This window comes from Nycticebus coucang, chromosome 7 (genome assembly GCF_027406575.1).
Source record: "Nycticebus coucang isolate mNycCou1 chromosome 7, mNycCou1.pri, whole genome shotgun sequence".
NCBI lineage: Eukaryota > Metazoa > Chordata > Mammalia > Primates > Lorisidae > Nycticebus > Nycticebus coucang.
The window spans coordinates 125,051,560-125,067,904 of record NC_069786.1 but is presented as its reverse complement, the minus strand read 5'-3'; the positions used below and the strand labels follow the sequence as shown (position 1 = coordinate 125,067,904).

General features: G+C 41.3%; 1 protein-coding gene across 3 annotated transcripts in view; it reads left to right on the top strand.

The window, feature by feature from the left end:
* Window positions 1-16,345, top strand: part of SPHKAP (SPHK1 interactor, AKAP domain containing) — a 216,787-nt gene that overhangs the window by 190,149 nt on the left and 10,293 nt on the right. For 2 of the 3 annotated variants that reach the window (XM_053597500.1, XM_053597499.1), the window contains 3 exons: window positions 256-3,982; window positions 12,605-12,790; window positions 14,555-14,641. In XM_053597500.1, the coding sequence (XP_053453475.1) occupies window positions 256-3,982; window positions 12,605-12,790; window positions 14,555-14,641 (4,000 nt within the window). The remainder of the gene's footprint in view (window positions 1-255; window positions 3,983-12,604; window positions 12,791-14,554; window positions 14,642-16,345) is intronic. The other variant, XM_053597501.1, reaches the window with a different exon arrangement.

The following is a 16,345-nucleotide window of genomic DNA, read 5'->3' as shown; positions in this document are numbered from 1 at the left end:
TACACAAACAACCCCTCTTACTCCAGGGGTTGTGTCTGTATCCCACATTCACAGCCATTTTCTTGGGTGGTATTCCATAATGAAATTTAAACGCCTTTTCAGGTTCACTTTCCTTAAAGAAATATTCAAAATCTATAATGGAAGAAAAAAAATAGTTGATACTTTATGGTGTTTTAAAAAAGTAATTATTACTTTAAATTCGTGACAATCTGATATCCAAAAAGTTAAGATTGGCTTTCATTTTCTCTGCACTAGGTTATGAAAATATAAACATCTCAGCCAACGTTTTGGAGAGTAAAAATTCAAAGGAATCTGCCCAGGAGGAATGGAATTACAAGGCAACGTTGCTTCATGCTTTGGAAGACAAATACATTGGCAAATATCATACACCGTTGATTAAAACAGAAAGATCTCAGGAAAACCCGGCAGAGAAGTCATCCTTGCAGAGTCTAGACTCCTCAGCAAAGCCTTTACAGGGGCAAGGTGAAACTGTGGGGAATGAGAGACAAGCTACACCTTATTATTCAGAAAATCTTAAAGGTCAAGTGGAAAAATCACAGGCATTGCATATTCCAAGTGATGCTTATTTCTCCATGATGGTTAAAGATGTACCTTCTGCATCGGACACTGTCACTGAGCAGAGCAGCGACCTGTACCCAGGAGACCAGGAAGATGCAAGGAACTCTCTTCCTTCTGTGCAAGATGGAGAAGTCACTACTGGAGACTACGCTACAAATTTAGCAGAATCCGTGCTGCAAGATGCATTCATTAGATTATCTCACTCCCAGCCTATCCTGCCCCAGGAACCTGCCATCTGTGTATCTGGAGGAAGTGCTCTGCTTCCCAGTTGCTGTTCCACAAAAGATACCATGGTCTCTCAGTCATGGAACGAGCTCCCCAAAATTGTCATTGTTCAGAGTCCAGATGGCAGTGACACTATGCTGGACCCAGGCATCTCTTCCTGGCCTGAGCCAGAAGTCCCTGTAGAAACCTCAGACAACTCCAGCAGACACACCCAGAGTGCTCTAGAAGTAGCATTAGCCTGTGCAGCCACTGTGATTGGAACCATTTCCAGTCCTCAGGCCACAGAAAGACTCAAAATGGAGCAAGAGGCCGTGGCATCAAACCTACCACTGGGTGGCAGTGCAGCTCTGCAAACTCAAGCATCCCAGGAAGCCAAGGATCCTCCCATCAGCGATTATTCCTTTCCTTCTGCTTTGTGTGGCATGACTCAGGTAGCCAGTGCCATTGCTGTCTGCGGCCTGAGTGAAAGAGAAGAGGGGACATGCCCTGTGGCTCCAAGTGGCTTCTTACCTGCAGCTGAAGATTCTGAAGCAACCCCGCCACTTTATAGTTTAACAACAGGGAGAGGCGTGGAGCTGGGGAAGGAAGCCATTGTGGAGGGGCTGCTCAAGGAGGCTGCTCGGGTTTTGACAAGGCCTAACACCTGCGGCAGCATTGGGGATTTCATGGAATCCATGAACAGGAGAATCATAGAAACTGCTTCAAAGCCTCAGACCCTATGCTCAGAAAACGTCCTCAGGAATGAACTGGCGCAGACCCTGTCCAATGTCATCCTGAAGCATTCCATTGACGAAGTTCACCAGAAAAATAAGATGATGGACCCCTCCGACAGCAGGCATTCCACAGAAGTTCTGGACACCTTAGTGGAAAGTACAAATCAACTGCTCTTCGATGTGATATGCTTCACCTTCAAGAAGATGAGCCACATTGTGCAACTCGGGGAACGCCCCGCGGTCCTCTCCAAGGAGGCGGAGGGAGGTGTCCAGCCACCTGCTCAAGCTGCTGGGCAAGCAGAGACAAAAGCCACTGAAGGCTCCAGCTGCTGCCCACTCAGCAGTGCACACGGCACCCGTCTGGTCACCGACCATCTTGTGGACGCGCATCCAAAACAAGACCACAAGGGTGGCTTGAGGCCAAGTTTCTTCCAGAACCCCACGCTGCAGTCTGAATTATCATGTAGCCACAGACAGCCCAACTCTTTAGCTACGAAAACATCCCCCAAGGAAATATATCTGAAGAAAACGGTGACAGAGGACACAAAATGCCCTCATCAGACACCCAGGCGTGGTGAGAAGGAACGCAGAGCCTCTTTTCAAGCTGACTGGTCACTGGCAGGGGGCCAGTGCAGAAGCTGTTCCCAGGATGCCGAGGACGGTATCAGCCCAGACACCCAGGAAAAGTGTCACTGTGCCACCCTAATAAACCAAGAGGCTCGAGTTCACCTGTCCTTGTCGGGGGATGACCTGCAGCTTCCTGCTCAGTCCGCGCCTCCAGCGAAGCCCGCAGACGTCTACCGCATCGCAGACTTTGCCGAGGAGTTGGCCGAGACCGTGGTTTCCATGGCAACCGAAATCGCAGCGATTTGCCTGGAGAACTCCAGCGGAAAGCAACCTTGGTTTTGCGCGTGGAAAAGAGGGAGCGAGTTTCCGGTCACCCCTTGCCGAACCTTGAAAAGGAAGAAGGAAAGCCCGACGGGGGCGGCTTCTGTGAGGAAACACAAGCCTCCCCGGCTCAGTGAGATCAAGAGGAAGACGGACGAGCACCCCGAGCTCAAGGAGAAGCTGATGAACAGGGTCGTGGACGAATCTGTGAACCTCGAGGACGTCCCGGATTCCGTCAATAGTTTTGCAAACGAAGTGGCAGCCAAGATCATGAACCTAACGGAGTTCTCCATGGTGGACGGTGTGTGGCAAGCCCAGAGCTATCCCCGGAGTCGGTTCCTGGGCGGTGGCGACAGGTGGAGCCGGATGAAGGCGTCCAGCTGCGAAAGCATTCCCGAGGAGGCCTCGGAGGCCAGGGTCCGCGTCGGCAGCCTGGGGCTGATGAGCACCTTAAGCCAGCCGGTCAGCAGGGCCAGCTCCGTCTCCAAACAGTCCAGCTGCGAGAGCATCACGGATGAGTTTTCCAGGTTCATGGTGAACCAGATGGAAAGCGAAGGGAGAGGATTTGAGTTGCTGCTGGATTACTACGCCGGCAAGAACGCCAGCAGCATCCTGAGCTCCGCCATACAACAGGCATGCCGGAAAAGCGACCACCTGGACGTGAGGCCGAGCTGTCCCTCCAAGCAGTCCAGCACGGAGAGCATCACCGAGGAGTTCTACAGGTACATGCTGAGGGACATGGAGAGGGATAGCAGGGACAGCGCCTCCTCCAGACGCAGCAGCCAGGACTGGACGGCGGGCCTACTGTCTCCCTCGCTGCGATCCCCGCTGTGGTACAGACAGTCGTCCGTGCCGGACAGCAGGTCCCCCTGTGCCGGCTTAACAGTCAGTGCTCCCGTCAAAGCTAACTCCTTGGATGGCTTTGCTCAGAGCTGCCCACAAGATTTCCTAAACGTACAGCAGGTCGGTGGCACGTCCTCGTCCGGTCTCTGCAAATCTGACTCTTGCTTGTATCGGAGAGGCGGGACTGATCACGTCACAAATATGTTAATTCACGAAACGTGGGCAAGCTCAATTAAGGCCCTCATGCGCAAGAACAAAATTATCGTGGATGACGCGGAGGCAGCTGATGCTGAGCCGACTTCCAGCACCTGTCAAGGGCAGAAGTGTGTGAATCCCTCAGCTGCAGGCAGGGGCTGCAGTGGGCCAGCCCTGCTGGTTCAGGAGTCTGGGGGTTACCGGAGGAAAGACTCTGCTACTGAAAGCAAACATCTCTCAGTGTCGTCTCTGAGCCAAACTGCTCCTCTTACGAGCCACAACAGTTTGGATTGCAGAAAGGAAACTTCCTCGTACTGTGATGCTGTCCCTCCGAACCACACCAGACAATCACTTTGCTCAAGGGAAGTGCCTTTGATTCAGGTTGAAACAGATCAGAAAGAAGCCTGTGCTGGGGAAACTGAGCACTTCCTTTCCAAAAGCAGCCCCGTGAAGGAAGCAGAAGATCGTCTGAATGAAGAAAAAGTCCCAGATACTGTGAGAGGGGCAGATGCGGGTGTGAGCACCTGCGAAAAGCATGGGTGAGTGAATCTTAGACCAGAGAGGGTCCATGCGACGGGAATTTGCATCTTATTAGTATTTAGTCTAAGTCTTAGATGAAAAGGGATTTTACCGAGGCAAGAACTGAATTCCTGAAGGGAAAAGACATGATGACCTGAGTTAATGTGCACTTACAATAAAAAGTTGACAGTAAATTTCTTCTTAAAATATCCAAAACAAGGGCCATGCCTGTGGCTCAGAGGGGTAGGGTGCCGGTCCCATATGCTGGAGGTGGCGGGTTCAAACCCAGCCCCAGCCAAAAAAATACACATATATATCCAGAACAAAATGAATTCACTTATATAACTGGGGGAAGTATTATTCTGTCCGTTAAAATTAATCTGTGATTTGCTACATTTTAAAATTAATTCATGCATTTTTTTCAAGCAAATAATAATGATTAATGACACCAACTTGTTCATTTGAAAATAGATAAATTTAAATAAATTTTAGTATTGGAATTTGACATTAAATATATATATATATATATATATTTTGAGGCAGAGTCTTATTTTCACACTTTCAGTAAAGTGCCATGGCATCAAAGCTCACGGCAACCTCAAACTCTTGGGCTCAAGTGATCCTTTTGCCTCAGCCTCCCAAGTACAGGTACCTGCCACAGTGCCTGGCTATTTTGGGTCTTGTCTTGGTCAGGCTGGTCTCCAGCTCCTGATCTCAGGCAATCTGCCCGCCTCTCCCTCCCAGAGTGCTAGGATTATAAGCATGATCCACAGTGCCCGGCCTGACATTAAATATTTTGGCATTACTTTTCTCTTCTCTCATTTTTCTTCACCCTAGTGTCTCTTCTTTTAAGTTTTATTTTGTTTGGGGGGAGGATTGTTTTGTTTTGTTGTCTTATTCTAAAGATCTTGGCAAAGACACCATGTTCCACCAGGGCTGACCCTTCAGATGCATGGTGTAATTCTGGCAGTGTAAGTGCAAAGCAACACTGGAGTATTGTTATTGCAACGTTTCTTGTCCAGAAAATTGTAATGCGGTTGACAATACAGTTTGAATTTCAGGCAAGTTAATTATTTCTCTTAGCTACTTTAAAAAGTGTTAATTTCTTTTACAACTTACATCTTCTGTAGAAAATTCATCAGATTCCTGATTATGAGACCATTATATCATTTCTTTATTTTTGGTCTATAGTTCAGGTTAAACAGGCAAACAAAATCAAAAATGAAGACTCTGGCCTTGGAAAACACATTTGAGAGTGAGCCTGTGTTGTCTTTTCAGAGACAAATGCCTATTGTTCATTACTTAGAAAGGGCCTGTGATTTCTAAATGTTTAGCTGCAGACAAGTTGAACTCAGGCTTCATCCATCTCCGCAGCTCCCTAGGGAAGCAGAAACACTCCACCTGCAGGTTCCAGGGCTCCCTAGGAGAGGGCCTCAGATCACTTACAGTTGTGGTTGGATGTGTTTGGTGCATAGTCCAGGTGAATCTCAGTACTGGTTCCTTTTTAGCCATTTAGAACTAAGAACTTAACTTTGCAACTGGATGAGACCCTAGAAGAGTTCAACGGGTAGAAAATATGAAAATGAACAAGCAGAATTACACACAGTTAAATCAAATGAAGTAGGCTGAGCTGACCCAAAAGACAAGTTTATATATACCAGTCATTCTACAGCTGTAGAAAATGTCTACTCAAGACTTGGATCCAGGTAGTATGGAGAATTACAAGTTTTAAAAAGTAATCAATGAGTTAAAGAAACAAAATAGCCATTGTGTAGGATTACCTTAACCTTGAAATACAAGCCAATGGAAAACTCTTATCTAGGTACCTGATGTAGAGTCTGCTTAAACACAGAGATCATAACCCAGCTGCATTTTGTTTGGACAAAAAGGTAACCTACTTAGGGAGCATTCATAAACTGGTACTTCAATAAGATTTGAGTCTGTAAGCTCAAATCAAATTGGGATTTTTCACTGCAGTTGAATAAACTTCATTATACATTTTTGAATTAAATCTCACTGATACTATCCTAAAAATAGGTATAACCCAAGGGTATTTCAAAAAGAATTCAGAAAAATATTTAAATAAAGCCTCCAACTGATTTAGGTTTGTGTTCTATATAATGACCCAAGAACACATTCTCTCAACTAATGATACAGATTTCTGGAAATCCAAATTGGAAAACCAAATTTTTTACTAATAAAACATAAAAGAATGTAGAATAATCTGCTCTAGAAACACAAGACCTGGGTCTGCTTCTAAAACTTACAGAATAAATATTTAATATGTTTTATGTGTATCAATACAAAGAATTGTTATAACATGAACTTAGAACTAGCCTTGTAACTCTGTCACCTTGAATAAGTCTCTATTCTCTTTACCTTGCTTTACTCACATGCTGGTGGGAGAATAATAATAAGTACAACCTAGGAGGATTTTTAACTATTAAATACAGAAATGCACATGAATCTCCTAACCTAGTGCCTCTTCTGCTGTCAATACTGAGTAAATGTTTACTTTATTGTAGGTGTTGTCATTGTTGTTTGGGGTTAGAGTATCTAGTAACCTTTATTCCAGGAGCTCTTTTCTAAGAGAAATTCGTCATGAACAGTATGACAGTTTTATTTAAACAAGAGAATTTCCAAGATTTTCCAGGGAGGTAATTAGCCACATTTAGCTAATATTTTCTAAGCTCTGAGATGTTATCATGGATTTTATTAGTCAAAATAGTTAAATACAAAACTCAATCCTCTGTGAAACACTTACACATAAGAATAAGATAAGTAACATATGCACTCTGAATTCTGCTTGAAGGTGTTCTGTCCTAAAGATATTTTTAGGCTACCTGCTGAGGCATATCTTCATAATTATTACTAAAAAATACTTTCTGATATAATTTTTATGTTTGAGAAACCTATTTTAAGTTGTGTATTAATTTATATTTGTTTGAAAAAAAATTATTTAGCCCACAAATATTTGAGTGTTCCTTCTATGAGAGGCAGAATATATAAAATCATAAGCAACACATAGAAAGGAGGGAAACAAACACAGTACCCCAATAATTGCCCCCCCCTTTCTGCCTAGATTCCCTTTGTAGACATCAGTGCCAAATGGGAAAAATCTGAGCAGAGCTTAGGGACTTGTTCAAGGTGACATACAGTGGGTACTCTAAGTTGAGGAAACAGATGCTGGAGGGAAGTATGCTGAGAAAGAACTCACAAATCTGCACAGGGCCCCCCTTAACCTGCTGTTGAATACTGAGTTATGCATAAATAAGTACAACTCCATGAAGTGAGAGAGCTGTAAACTGAATAATTCCACAAGCTCACACAGGACTGGGAGATGTTAAGTTCCAATTAGCAGAAGTAAAGGATCCATGTTAAACATACATAGCATTTAGGAGAGATATTAAAAGCAGTATACCATAGAATCAGGACAAAACTAGCCCTAAAAGTAAAAGTTTATCTAAACTTTTTCAAAAATACTTAAAAGCAAGCAGTGAAAATATCAAACTGAACTGAACATGATTTAACCTAGAATGAAGTCCAATATTGTTTAAAAAAAGACAACAAAATCCAACACTTACCAAACCAGAAATATAATCATCAATAAAAACTACTCAGCAATTACAGAGAAGATGAAATTAGCAGATAAGGACTTAAAAAAAATTAAAGGTACACATGAATATGAGATTTGATGAAAGTTATAAACTTGCAAAGTAAAAAGTACAATTAACTAAAAGCAGAATCAACAGAAAGAAAAACACATCAAAGTGCATCATAATAAAATTATTAAAAAACAGTGATAAATAGTTTTAAAAATAGCTGATATAAAAAGAAACATTACATACTGAGGACCACAAATGAACAGTCTAAGTTGTAAGACAAATTATATTTTTACTATGTTTAAGGGGAAAAAAATGTTCACCTAGTATACTTTGTCCAGCAAAAATAGCTTCAAAAATAAAAGCTATTCATGAATACAAGACTCAATATTGTCAAGAGTTCAAGTTCTTGCAAACTTGATCTATAGTTTCAACACAGTACCAATGAAAATCCCCTCAGATATCAACAAACTGATTCTAAAGTTTATTTGAAGAGGTAAAGGACCCATACTAGTTAACAAAAGTTTGAAAAAAAAAAAGAACAAAATTAGAAAATCTCATGATTTAGTATACAGATATAATACTCAAGACAGTGTGGTAATGGCAAGAGAAAAAACAAAAATAGATCAATGATCAGAATAGAGAGCCCAATAATAAACTCACACAAACCGTCACCTGATGTTTGACAAAGTAGTAAAAACAACACAATGGAGAAAAGATAACCTCTTAAACAAATGGTGCTGGAACAACTGAACATTCATATATGCAAAAGATCACATTCTTTACAAAAATTTATTCAAAGTGGAACATGGACCTAAATATAAAACACAAAACTATAAAATTCCTATAAGATAATGTAGGAGAAAATGTAGATGACCTTGGGTATCATGATGACTTTTTAGGTATACGGAAGACATAATCCATGAAAGAAAGAATTGATAAGCTAAACTTAATTAAAATTAAAATTTTTTCTTTTGTGAAAAATACCATCAAAAACATGAGAAGACAAGCCACAGAGTAAAAAGAAAATATTCCTAAAAGATATATCTGAAAAAGCACTACTATCCAAAATATATAAAGAACTCTTAAAAATCAACAATAAAAAATGTACAACCTGTTTGAAAATTGGACACTTTAGGGGGCTTTTCAGCTATTCTTTCATCTATCATTTTGTAGTTGAAGGTCTTATGTTTAAGTCTTTAATCCATTTTAATTGATTCTTGTATAAGGGGTGAGATAAGGGTCCATTTTTATTTTTCTCCATGTAGCTATCTACCCTCTCCAAACACTAGGTGTTGAAAAAACTACCTTTTTCCCATTATGTGTTCTTAACACAGTTGTCAAAAAGTAGTTGGCCTTAGGTGTGTAGGTTTACTTCTTTGCTCTGTATCCTATTCCATTGGTCAATGTGTTTGTTTTTATGTCAGTATCATTCTGTTTTAATTATTATAGCTTTGTAATATATTTTTAAAATGGGACATTCTGTAATTTGTAACAACATGGATGAACCTAGAAAACAGCATGTTAAGTGAAATAAGTCAAGGACAAAGAGATAACTATCATAAAATCTCACTTATATGTGAAATCTGAAAAAGTTGACTCAAACTCGTAGAAGTGGAGAGTAGAATGGTGGTTATCAAGAGCTGAGAGAGATTGGGAAGGGGGAGATGTTGGTCAATGGGTACAAAGTTATAGTTAAACAAAAGGGAATAAGTTCTTGCATTCCCTTGCACAACAAGGTGACCATAGTTAATAATAATATACTGTATATTTCTAAATAGTTATAAGAAAAGATTTTAAATATTCTTATCAGAAAGAAATGGTAAATATTTAAGGTGATGGATATGCCATTACCCTGATTTGATCATTCCACAATGTATACAGGTATTAAAACATGACATTGTACCCCGTAAGTATATGTGATTATTATTTGTCAATTAGAAACAAAACTTTAAAAATCAGCAAAAGAGTTGAACAGACACTTCTCCCAAAGAAACATACAGAGGGTACATAAGTATATAAAAAGACATTCAATGCTAAAGGTCATTAGGAAATTGTAAATCAAAATAAGAATAAGACACCACTACATACCTATTAGAATGGCCCAAATCCAAATTATTGACAACACCAAAGGCTGTTAATGATGTGGAGCAATAAGACCTCTCATTCACCACTGGTGAGAATGCAAAATGAAGCAACTGTTTTGGAAGACAGTTGGCAGTTATTTGCAATACTAAACACACTTTTATCATACAAGCCAATAATCATGCTCCTTGATATTTACCCAAGTATATTAAAAGCTTATGTCCACACAAAAAACTAGATAGATATTTGTAGGAGCTTTGTTAATAATTGCCAAAAGTTGGAAGCAACAAAGATATCTTTCAGTAGGCAAATGAATGAATAAACTGTGGTGCATCCAAGCAATAGAATTCTATTAAGTACTGAAAAAATTATAAATGAGCTATCAAGACATAAAAAGACACGGAAGAAACTTAAATGCATATTATTAAGTACATAATAATCTTATGGGCCTACATGCTATATGCCTCCAATCATATGACATTCTCATAAAAGTCAAAATCATTGAACTGCAAAAAGTTCAGGGGTTGTCAAGGGTTGAGGTCAGAGGGATCGAAAGGGGAAGCAAGAGGATTTTTTTTTTTTTTTGAGACTCTTGGTAGAGTGCTGTGTTGTCTTACGTCACAGCAACCTCAAACTCTTGATCTCAGGCGATTCTCTTGCCTCAGCCTCCCAAGTAGCTTAGGACTATAGGCACCTGCCACAACACCTAGCTATTTTTTGTTGTAGTTGTCATCGTTGTTCAGCAGGCCCCGGCCAGGTTCGAACCCGCCAGCCTCGGTGTATGTGGCTGGCACCATAACCACTGCCAAGCCAGGCAGTGAAACTATTCTGTATAACACTTTAATGGTGGATATATGTCACTCTACATTTGTCAAAACCCATAGAATATGGAACACGAAGAGTCAACCCTAAAATAAACTATGGACTAGATAACCTCTGAAATCCCTGAGATCTCCGAGATTATATAGCTGAATTTGACAAAACATAGGTCCCCTAAATCTCTGTCTGTGAACTATACAATAAGTGGGGAAGCCATCTGTATACATTTGCATAACAAATTTGTACATTATTTGTAAATAAATGAGCAAAACTAAAATTTCTTCTAAAAGAAAATGAAAACCAGGGTTTCAGATAATGATTATTCATTCTCAATTCCAAGTTCTGTGACACGGAACATGAAATTTGCTTTAAATAGAGCATGAAATTGAGATAGTAAAATACACTCACTGACAGACTCATTTTTCAATCGGGACGTTCAATGGCAATCTTGAGATTTAACTTATTTCATAAGAAAGATCTTGAAACAAATTTTTGTAATAACAGAAAGTTCTAATTTAATGAGGAATTAGTCCAGGAAATTACTGTGTAACCAGGCACACAAATTCTTTTGGAGCCCTCTCCTCTGTGTCCATGCCTTGGTTCATTTATACTTTGTAAACTAAAAATAAAACCCGAAGCTTCCCACCCCCATTGAATGAATGGACTCCACAGAGGAGTATAAAGCAGGAGTGGCCAGGTGCTTGTTTCTGGTTTCCTATCTGTTCATGACTCCCCCACAGCTCCTATGGCTTGTTATGTATTTTCGGCCACCCCACTCAGTAGACATTCCTATTCCCATTGTCCCTGCCTCTAAACAACATGTTTCTGGCTTGTAGCCCGGGGCCCTGCTTTCCAGCCTGCCAGAATGGTCACCCGGGCATGGCCACCCCTTCGTGAGAAATACAGCTCCCTTTTCTAAATTGTGAACCTCATTATAACTTGGGGGTTAACAACATTTGGGGGAATATGTATATTGTTTCCATTTGTCATCAGTGAATTTTCTTCCATTTGAATTTAAGTAAATACCGTCTTTTCGATGGCATCTGTTCTCCTCTTTGCTCCCTGATCATGTTGGAAAAAAAAAAAAAAAAATCTCAACACTTAAGAAAAGAAAACCAAGTTTATTAAGGACTGTCCTTTTTGAAGTGCTACCAGCACAGCATGCTACAAAGAGCTACCCCTTAAGGGTAGAAGAAGGTGCAAGGGAATTAGAATTTGCTCTAGATATATGGATTTTGAGATGTTAATAAGACAGACTGGAGAGATTCAGAAGACTAAGAGAAAAGGAGCCCCAGAATCTGGAATAAAGGTCCTGGCTGAGGCCCAGATTTGAGAGCTATTTTTATAGACAGGCGAGCAGACATGAGTACATAGCAACAGACTGTGGAATGGAGGGCAGGGAATCAAGCGGAGTTGACTGTAGCTACCCTTTAAAGAAAAACAGAGAACCAGGTTCAGGTAAGGAGGGGGCCAGAGAGGCAAACGTTCACAGGGAGGCAGGAGGAAGGGGGCATTCAGGAAAGACAAAGGCGGGTCAGAGCAAGAGTTGAAAAGTCCTGGAGAACTATTTGGTCTGACAATGCACGCACTCATTCAGAAAGATGGTGCTAGTGTAAGTCACCGGGTTCAGAGCCAGGGGAAAGAGTAAAAGGTGATGGCAAATTTAAAATACAGAGACCCTGATAGGAAAAATGACTTGGTAAAGCAGCAAAACTGGGCTGGGTGTTTCCACATCCACCACTTGCATGAGAGTCACCAGAGGTGGTTGGTAAAAATGCAGATTCCTGGGCTTCCTTCCCAGGAACCTCTGAATCCTAGGGAGAATGCTTTATGTATCTTGTTTTTAAACACCACCGTCCCTCAGTAATTCTTATTTATGCAGACCATGGAGCTTTAACCTGTTTTTTAAATGAATGGAGGGGGTCAATAGAAGGAGATCAATAGAACCGATGGGAAACCTGGCCGATGGAGAACAGTCCTCAGGAGGCAAACAGGACCCAGGGCAGCCTAAAGGAAGAATCCTCCTGTCCACCTGTGTGCCACACCATCCTGCTTACTCAGGCTCCACAGAGCAACCTCTGTGAAAAGTCTCATTTTGTGCCACCCCTCTCGGTAATGATGTCTTGCCGTCTACAGTGACAGCCTTGATGCCAGAGACGTGCCAGAAACTGAAATATCTACAAATGCCAGAGCCCCAGATGGGATCCCCAACCCTCCCAGCGGCAGTGAAGAGAGCACAGGCAGCTGGTCCCAGCTGGCCACCGAGGATGACAACCCAGATGACACGAGCAGCTTTCTGCAGCTCAGTGAGCGATCCCTGAGGTACCAGCTCTTCACTTGCCTTCCCAGGGAAAGTGTTCTGAACACAGATTCCACAAATGTGTGTTACTGTTTCTCTGCAAAGGGTCTCTAACAGGTCAAGAGCACACACAAAGCAAACTTCCCTTAGGTCAAAGTCCTAGCCTGTCAGGATTTATGCTGAGAGGGATCATAATACCTAGTTACTGCTTAAATTACTTTGGCCAGGGTTAATAATCAGCTGTGTCCCCTTCCCTGCAAACTGCAGCTAGTGCCTCTGATGATGATAACCGAGAAGGTTTTTAACGGAGAGCTGCTGTGACACCTGTGTGCCGTATACTTCCTCTCTGGTTCCTTTGGGCTTCAGCTGCAACACAGGCTGTGTTTATCTGAGGCAAGTGTTTCCATACTGTGCTGCACTGTTCGGCCTGACTGTCCCTCCTGTATTTCCCCTGTCCTCTGTACTGTTCTTTCTGGAAAAGCTAGTGAGGAGCGTAGGAGAGATCAGATTTGGAAGGGGCTCAAGCCACTCAGGAGACATGAACTATAAACTATTTCTCTGTGAGGTGGAACCTCAAAAAGAATCTCTATGTTTCTGCCCAAAGTCTCCTTTGATACTGGACCAACAAGTCTGCAGAAAGTGAGATTCAGAATCATGTGGGTCTTTGACAGTTTTATTTCTGGCAGTTCAGTCTGTTTATACTTAAGAACATTCCACAATGTTAAACAATTTGTCTAAAATTGCAAAACCTAGTGGGAAATCTTATAAGATGGAGATAAAAGGCAAAGAGAACTTGACTCTGTGGACTTAACAGCAGACATTTTTAGTGTTAATTATTTCCCACAGAACTTCACATTTTACTCTGTCCATATATTCAGAATTTAACATTTAACACTGAAGGAGGCTAGTTGGTAACCCATGGTATTTTCGAGGGAAGACTGGCCCACTAGAAGGTACCACTCCAACTTTGCCTGGAAGAGGCAACTTTGGAAACAGAGAAGGTATGAGGAGATGCGGTGGGTTTGGTGAAATTGGGTACATTCCATTTTACAACAAAGATGAAGGCTCAAAATTGGCTCAAACGCCACTGTGTTTCAGTGAGTAAGTTCCAGGCTAGTAACTATGAAAATGATGCCCTAGGTGGTCCTCCTCTACACTGCAGAGGTGTCCAATGTTGCTCGCTCTTGAAGGTTATAATATGTGTATAAGTAAAAATTTGATATTACCCATCTTTGTACTTGTAAGTTCTGTAGTCCCGTGGCAAAAACAACAAGCCAAATGAACATCCTACAAAATCCTATGGAAGAAATCCTACATCCCTAAGGAAAATTTCCAGAATGGCAAAGGAAAAGCATGAGGCCTCTAGTTTCTATTAAGAAGCAGGCAGATATGCACTCTGGTATCTCCCCCAGAAGTTTCTTCACCTCTGTAGTGAACCCAATGGCAAGAACCCTCTTGCTAATAGATAAATATATTTAGTGGATGAGGCAGAACAGAGGAATGCTGCTTGTTACCTACCAGATAAGATCCACCAGTTGTGACATCATTTTAGAAATTCCAAATTATTGTTTACCATTATTATTGGCTTAGCCTGTTAGACTTGAGTCTTACTATGTTTCCCCCTAATTTGGTCAGAAATAGATATCAATTTGGAAGTCCCGGACACAAAGCAATATTCTTTGGGGGACCAAAGGAAGGACCTGGTACAACTACGGAGCATTGGTGTCAGCGGCGGCATGGCCCGGGGGTGGAGATGGGCATTAATATGTAAACTTTTGCTTTGTCAGCAATGGCAACAGTAGTGCCACTAGCAGTCTTGGCATTATGGACCTGGACATTTATCAGGAAAGCATGCCATCTTCTCCCATGATTAAGTAAGTAGCCACTGAGTTGCAGTGATTGTGAGCCCACCTCTCTGATTCCATCTGGCAATCCATCTTGATCATTCAGGTTGTGCCCAACCACTGAGTTCATCATGTCTGCACCGCCACGGTTCCATGTCACGGGAGCAAGATTTCAGGCCTAGAGATGGCCCCCTCCTACCACCCTCTTTCTGCTTTCCCAATCTTCCCCCTATGGAACAATCATTTCAGATAAAGCTTAGCAGTTTAATCAGAAGTGTATTTACCTACTTGAACATAAAAAAAGCAAAAATCTATTTAACTTGTGCCCTACTGATCAAAGGAGACTACTCAGTGGTCTTCACTATAGAACATAGTCGTTTCAACAGAACTGAGGGTGAACAGCTTTCCTTTACATGTAGACAGCTGGGAATCTTACTATGAAATGGGTCAAATATCAAATAGTTTTCAAGATGGAGATGTGCCATTTTCACTTAGTGACGAGCACCCCCCTATTACAGGGACTTCTGAAATATCAAAGGGAGAAAGCACGTGGAGAAACATGATATGTACTTAACAAAACATGACACAAAAAAGAAGGGCAACACGAGGTCGGGGAGTATGTCTAGAATTTATGATGACTCTGGAAAGTTACGCGAATGGAAATATGTTTTTGATTATTATGACTTAGCTTGTGATTTGGAAATTCCTGAAATTTTAGAAAAATAGTAAGCAAGCATAGGACTAAAGTTCCTCCCTGACCTATTTCTTCAACCACTTTCTGAATGGAAAGCATTTCCATTTCACCGTTTCACCAGGTATATTCCTCAGGGGGTGAAGGTTGCTCCCCAGCCTTTCTTGCCGTTGTTCACAAGTAAAGATGAACCTGCACATTTTCTCGGTTTTGGGTTTTGTTTTGCTTTTTAAAGGGGACCAAAAAATAAAAGCAACAGAAACTACTCTGAGGTAAATCTATTTTTTTCCTCCAGGGAATATTTGTTTAGGTACTTTTTCTATCCTTCTCACCAATGTGAGCCTATGACCTGAAGGAAAATCTCTATTTACAGAAGACTTTCACTTCCCACACTCACTCTCCTGCAGCTCCAGAGTAGGTGAAACTTTACCTACCATTTGCGGTGTCACTTATGTCACGCACACAGAGATCCAAAAGAAAATCTAGACTCTAAAAAACTGGCATGTCTATAAATAATTAGGTTTGAATGGAAGCGCGACTATATTATTTCTCTCAACATCAGGACTACAAGGGAATTTACTGCCAGGTCTTAGCAATAATGGAGAATAACCAAGAATCTTTTATCATCAAAAGACACATTTTGTAAGGGCACCTGCATTCTTATTTCTATACGGGGCAACCACAAGCTTCCCAAGATGGTCATTTTACTTGTGGACCATATGTTCTCTCTTTGGAAGCATTTACTGAGTCTTCCCACTTTGTACAAGGCTCTCTAATAAGTAAACACCAAATGAAAACACCTCCAACAGCATACATTACCATAGCTAAAGAAAGACTTTAGTTCTGGGTCCTTACTGCCAAACCATTCCCAGCCTTCTTATACTTTTCTCCAATTAAAAGAAGAAAAAATTTAATTAATTCAGATATTTTGCCATACAATTAAATTTCTAAAACTCATCTTTTCTCTTATTTCAGATCAGAGGACCATATGTGTAAAAATATGTTCTGTATTAAAATGCAACCTTATGTTGCTATCATAGTAT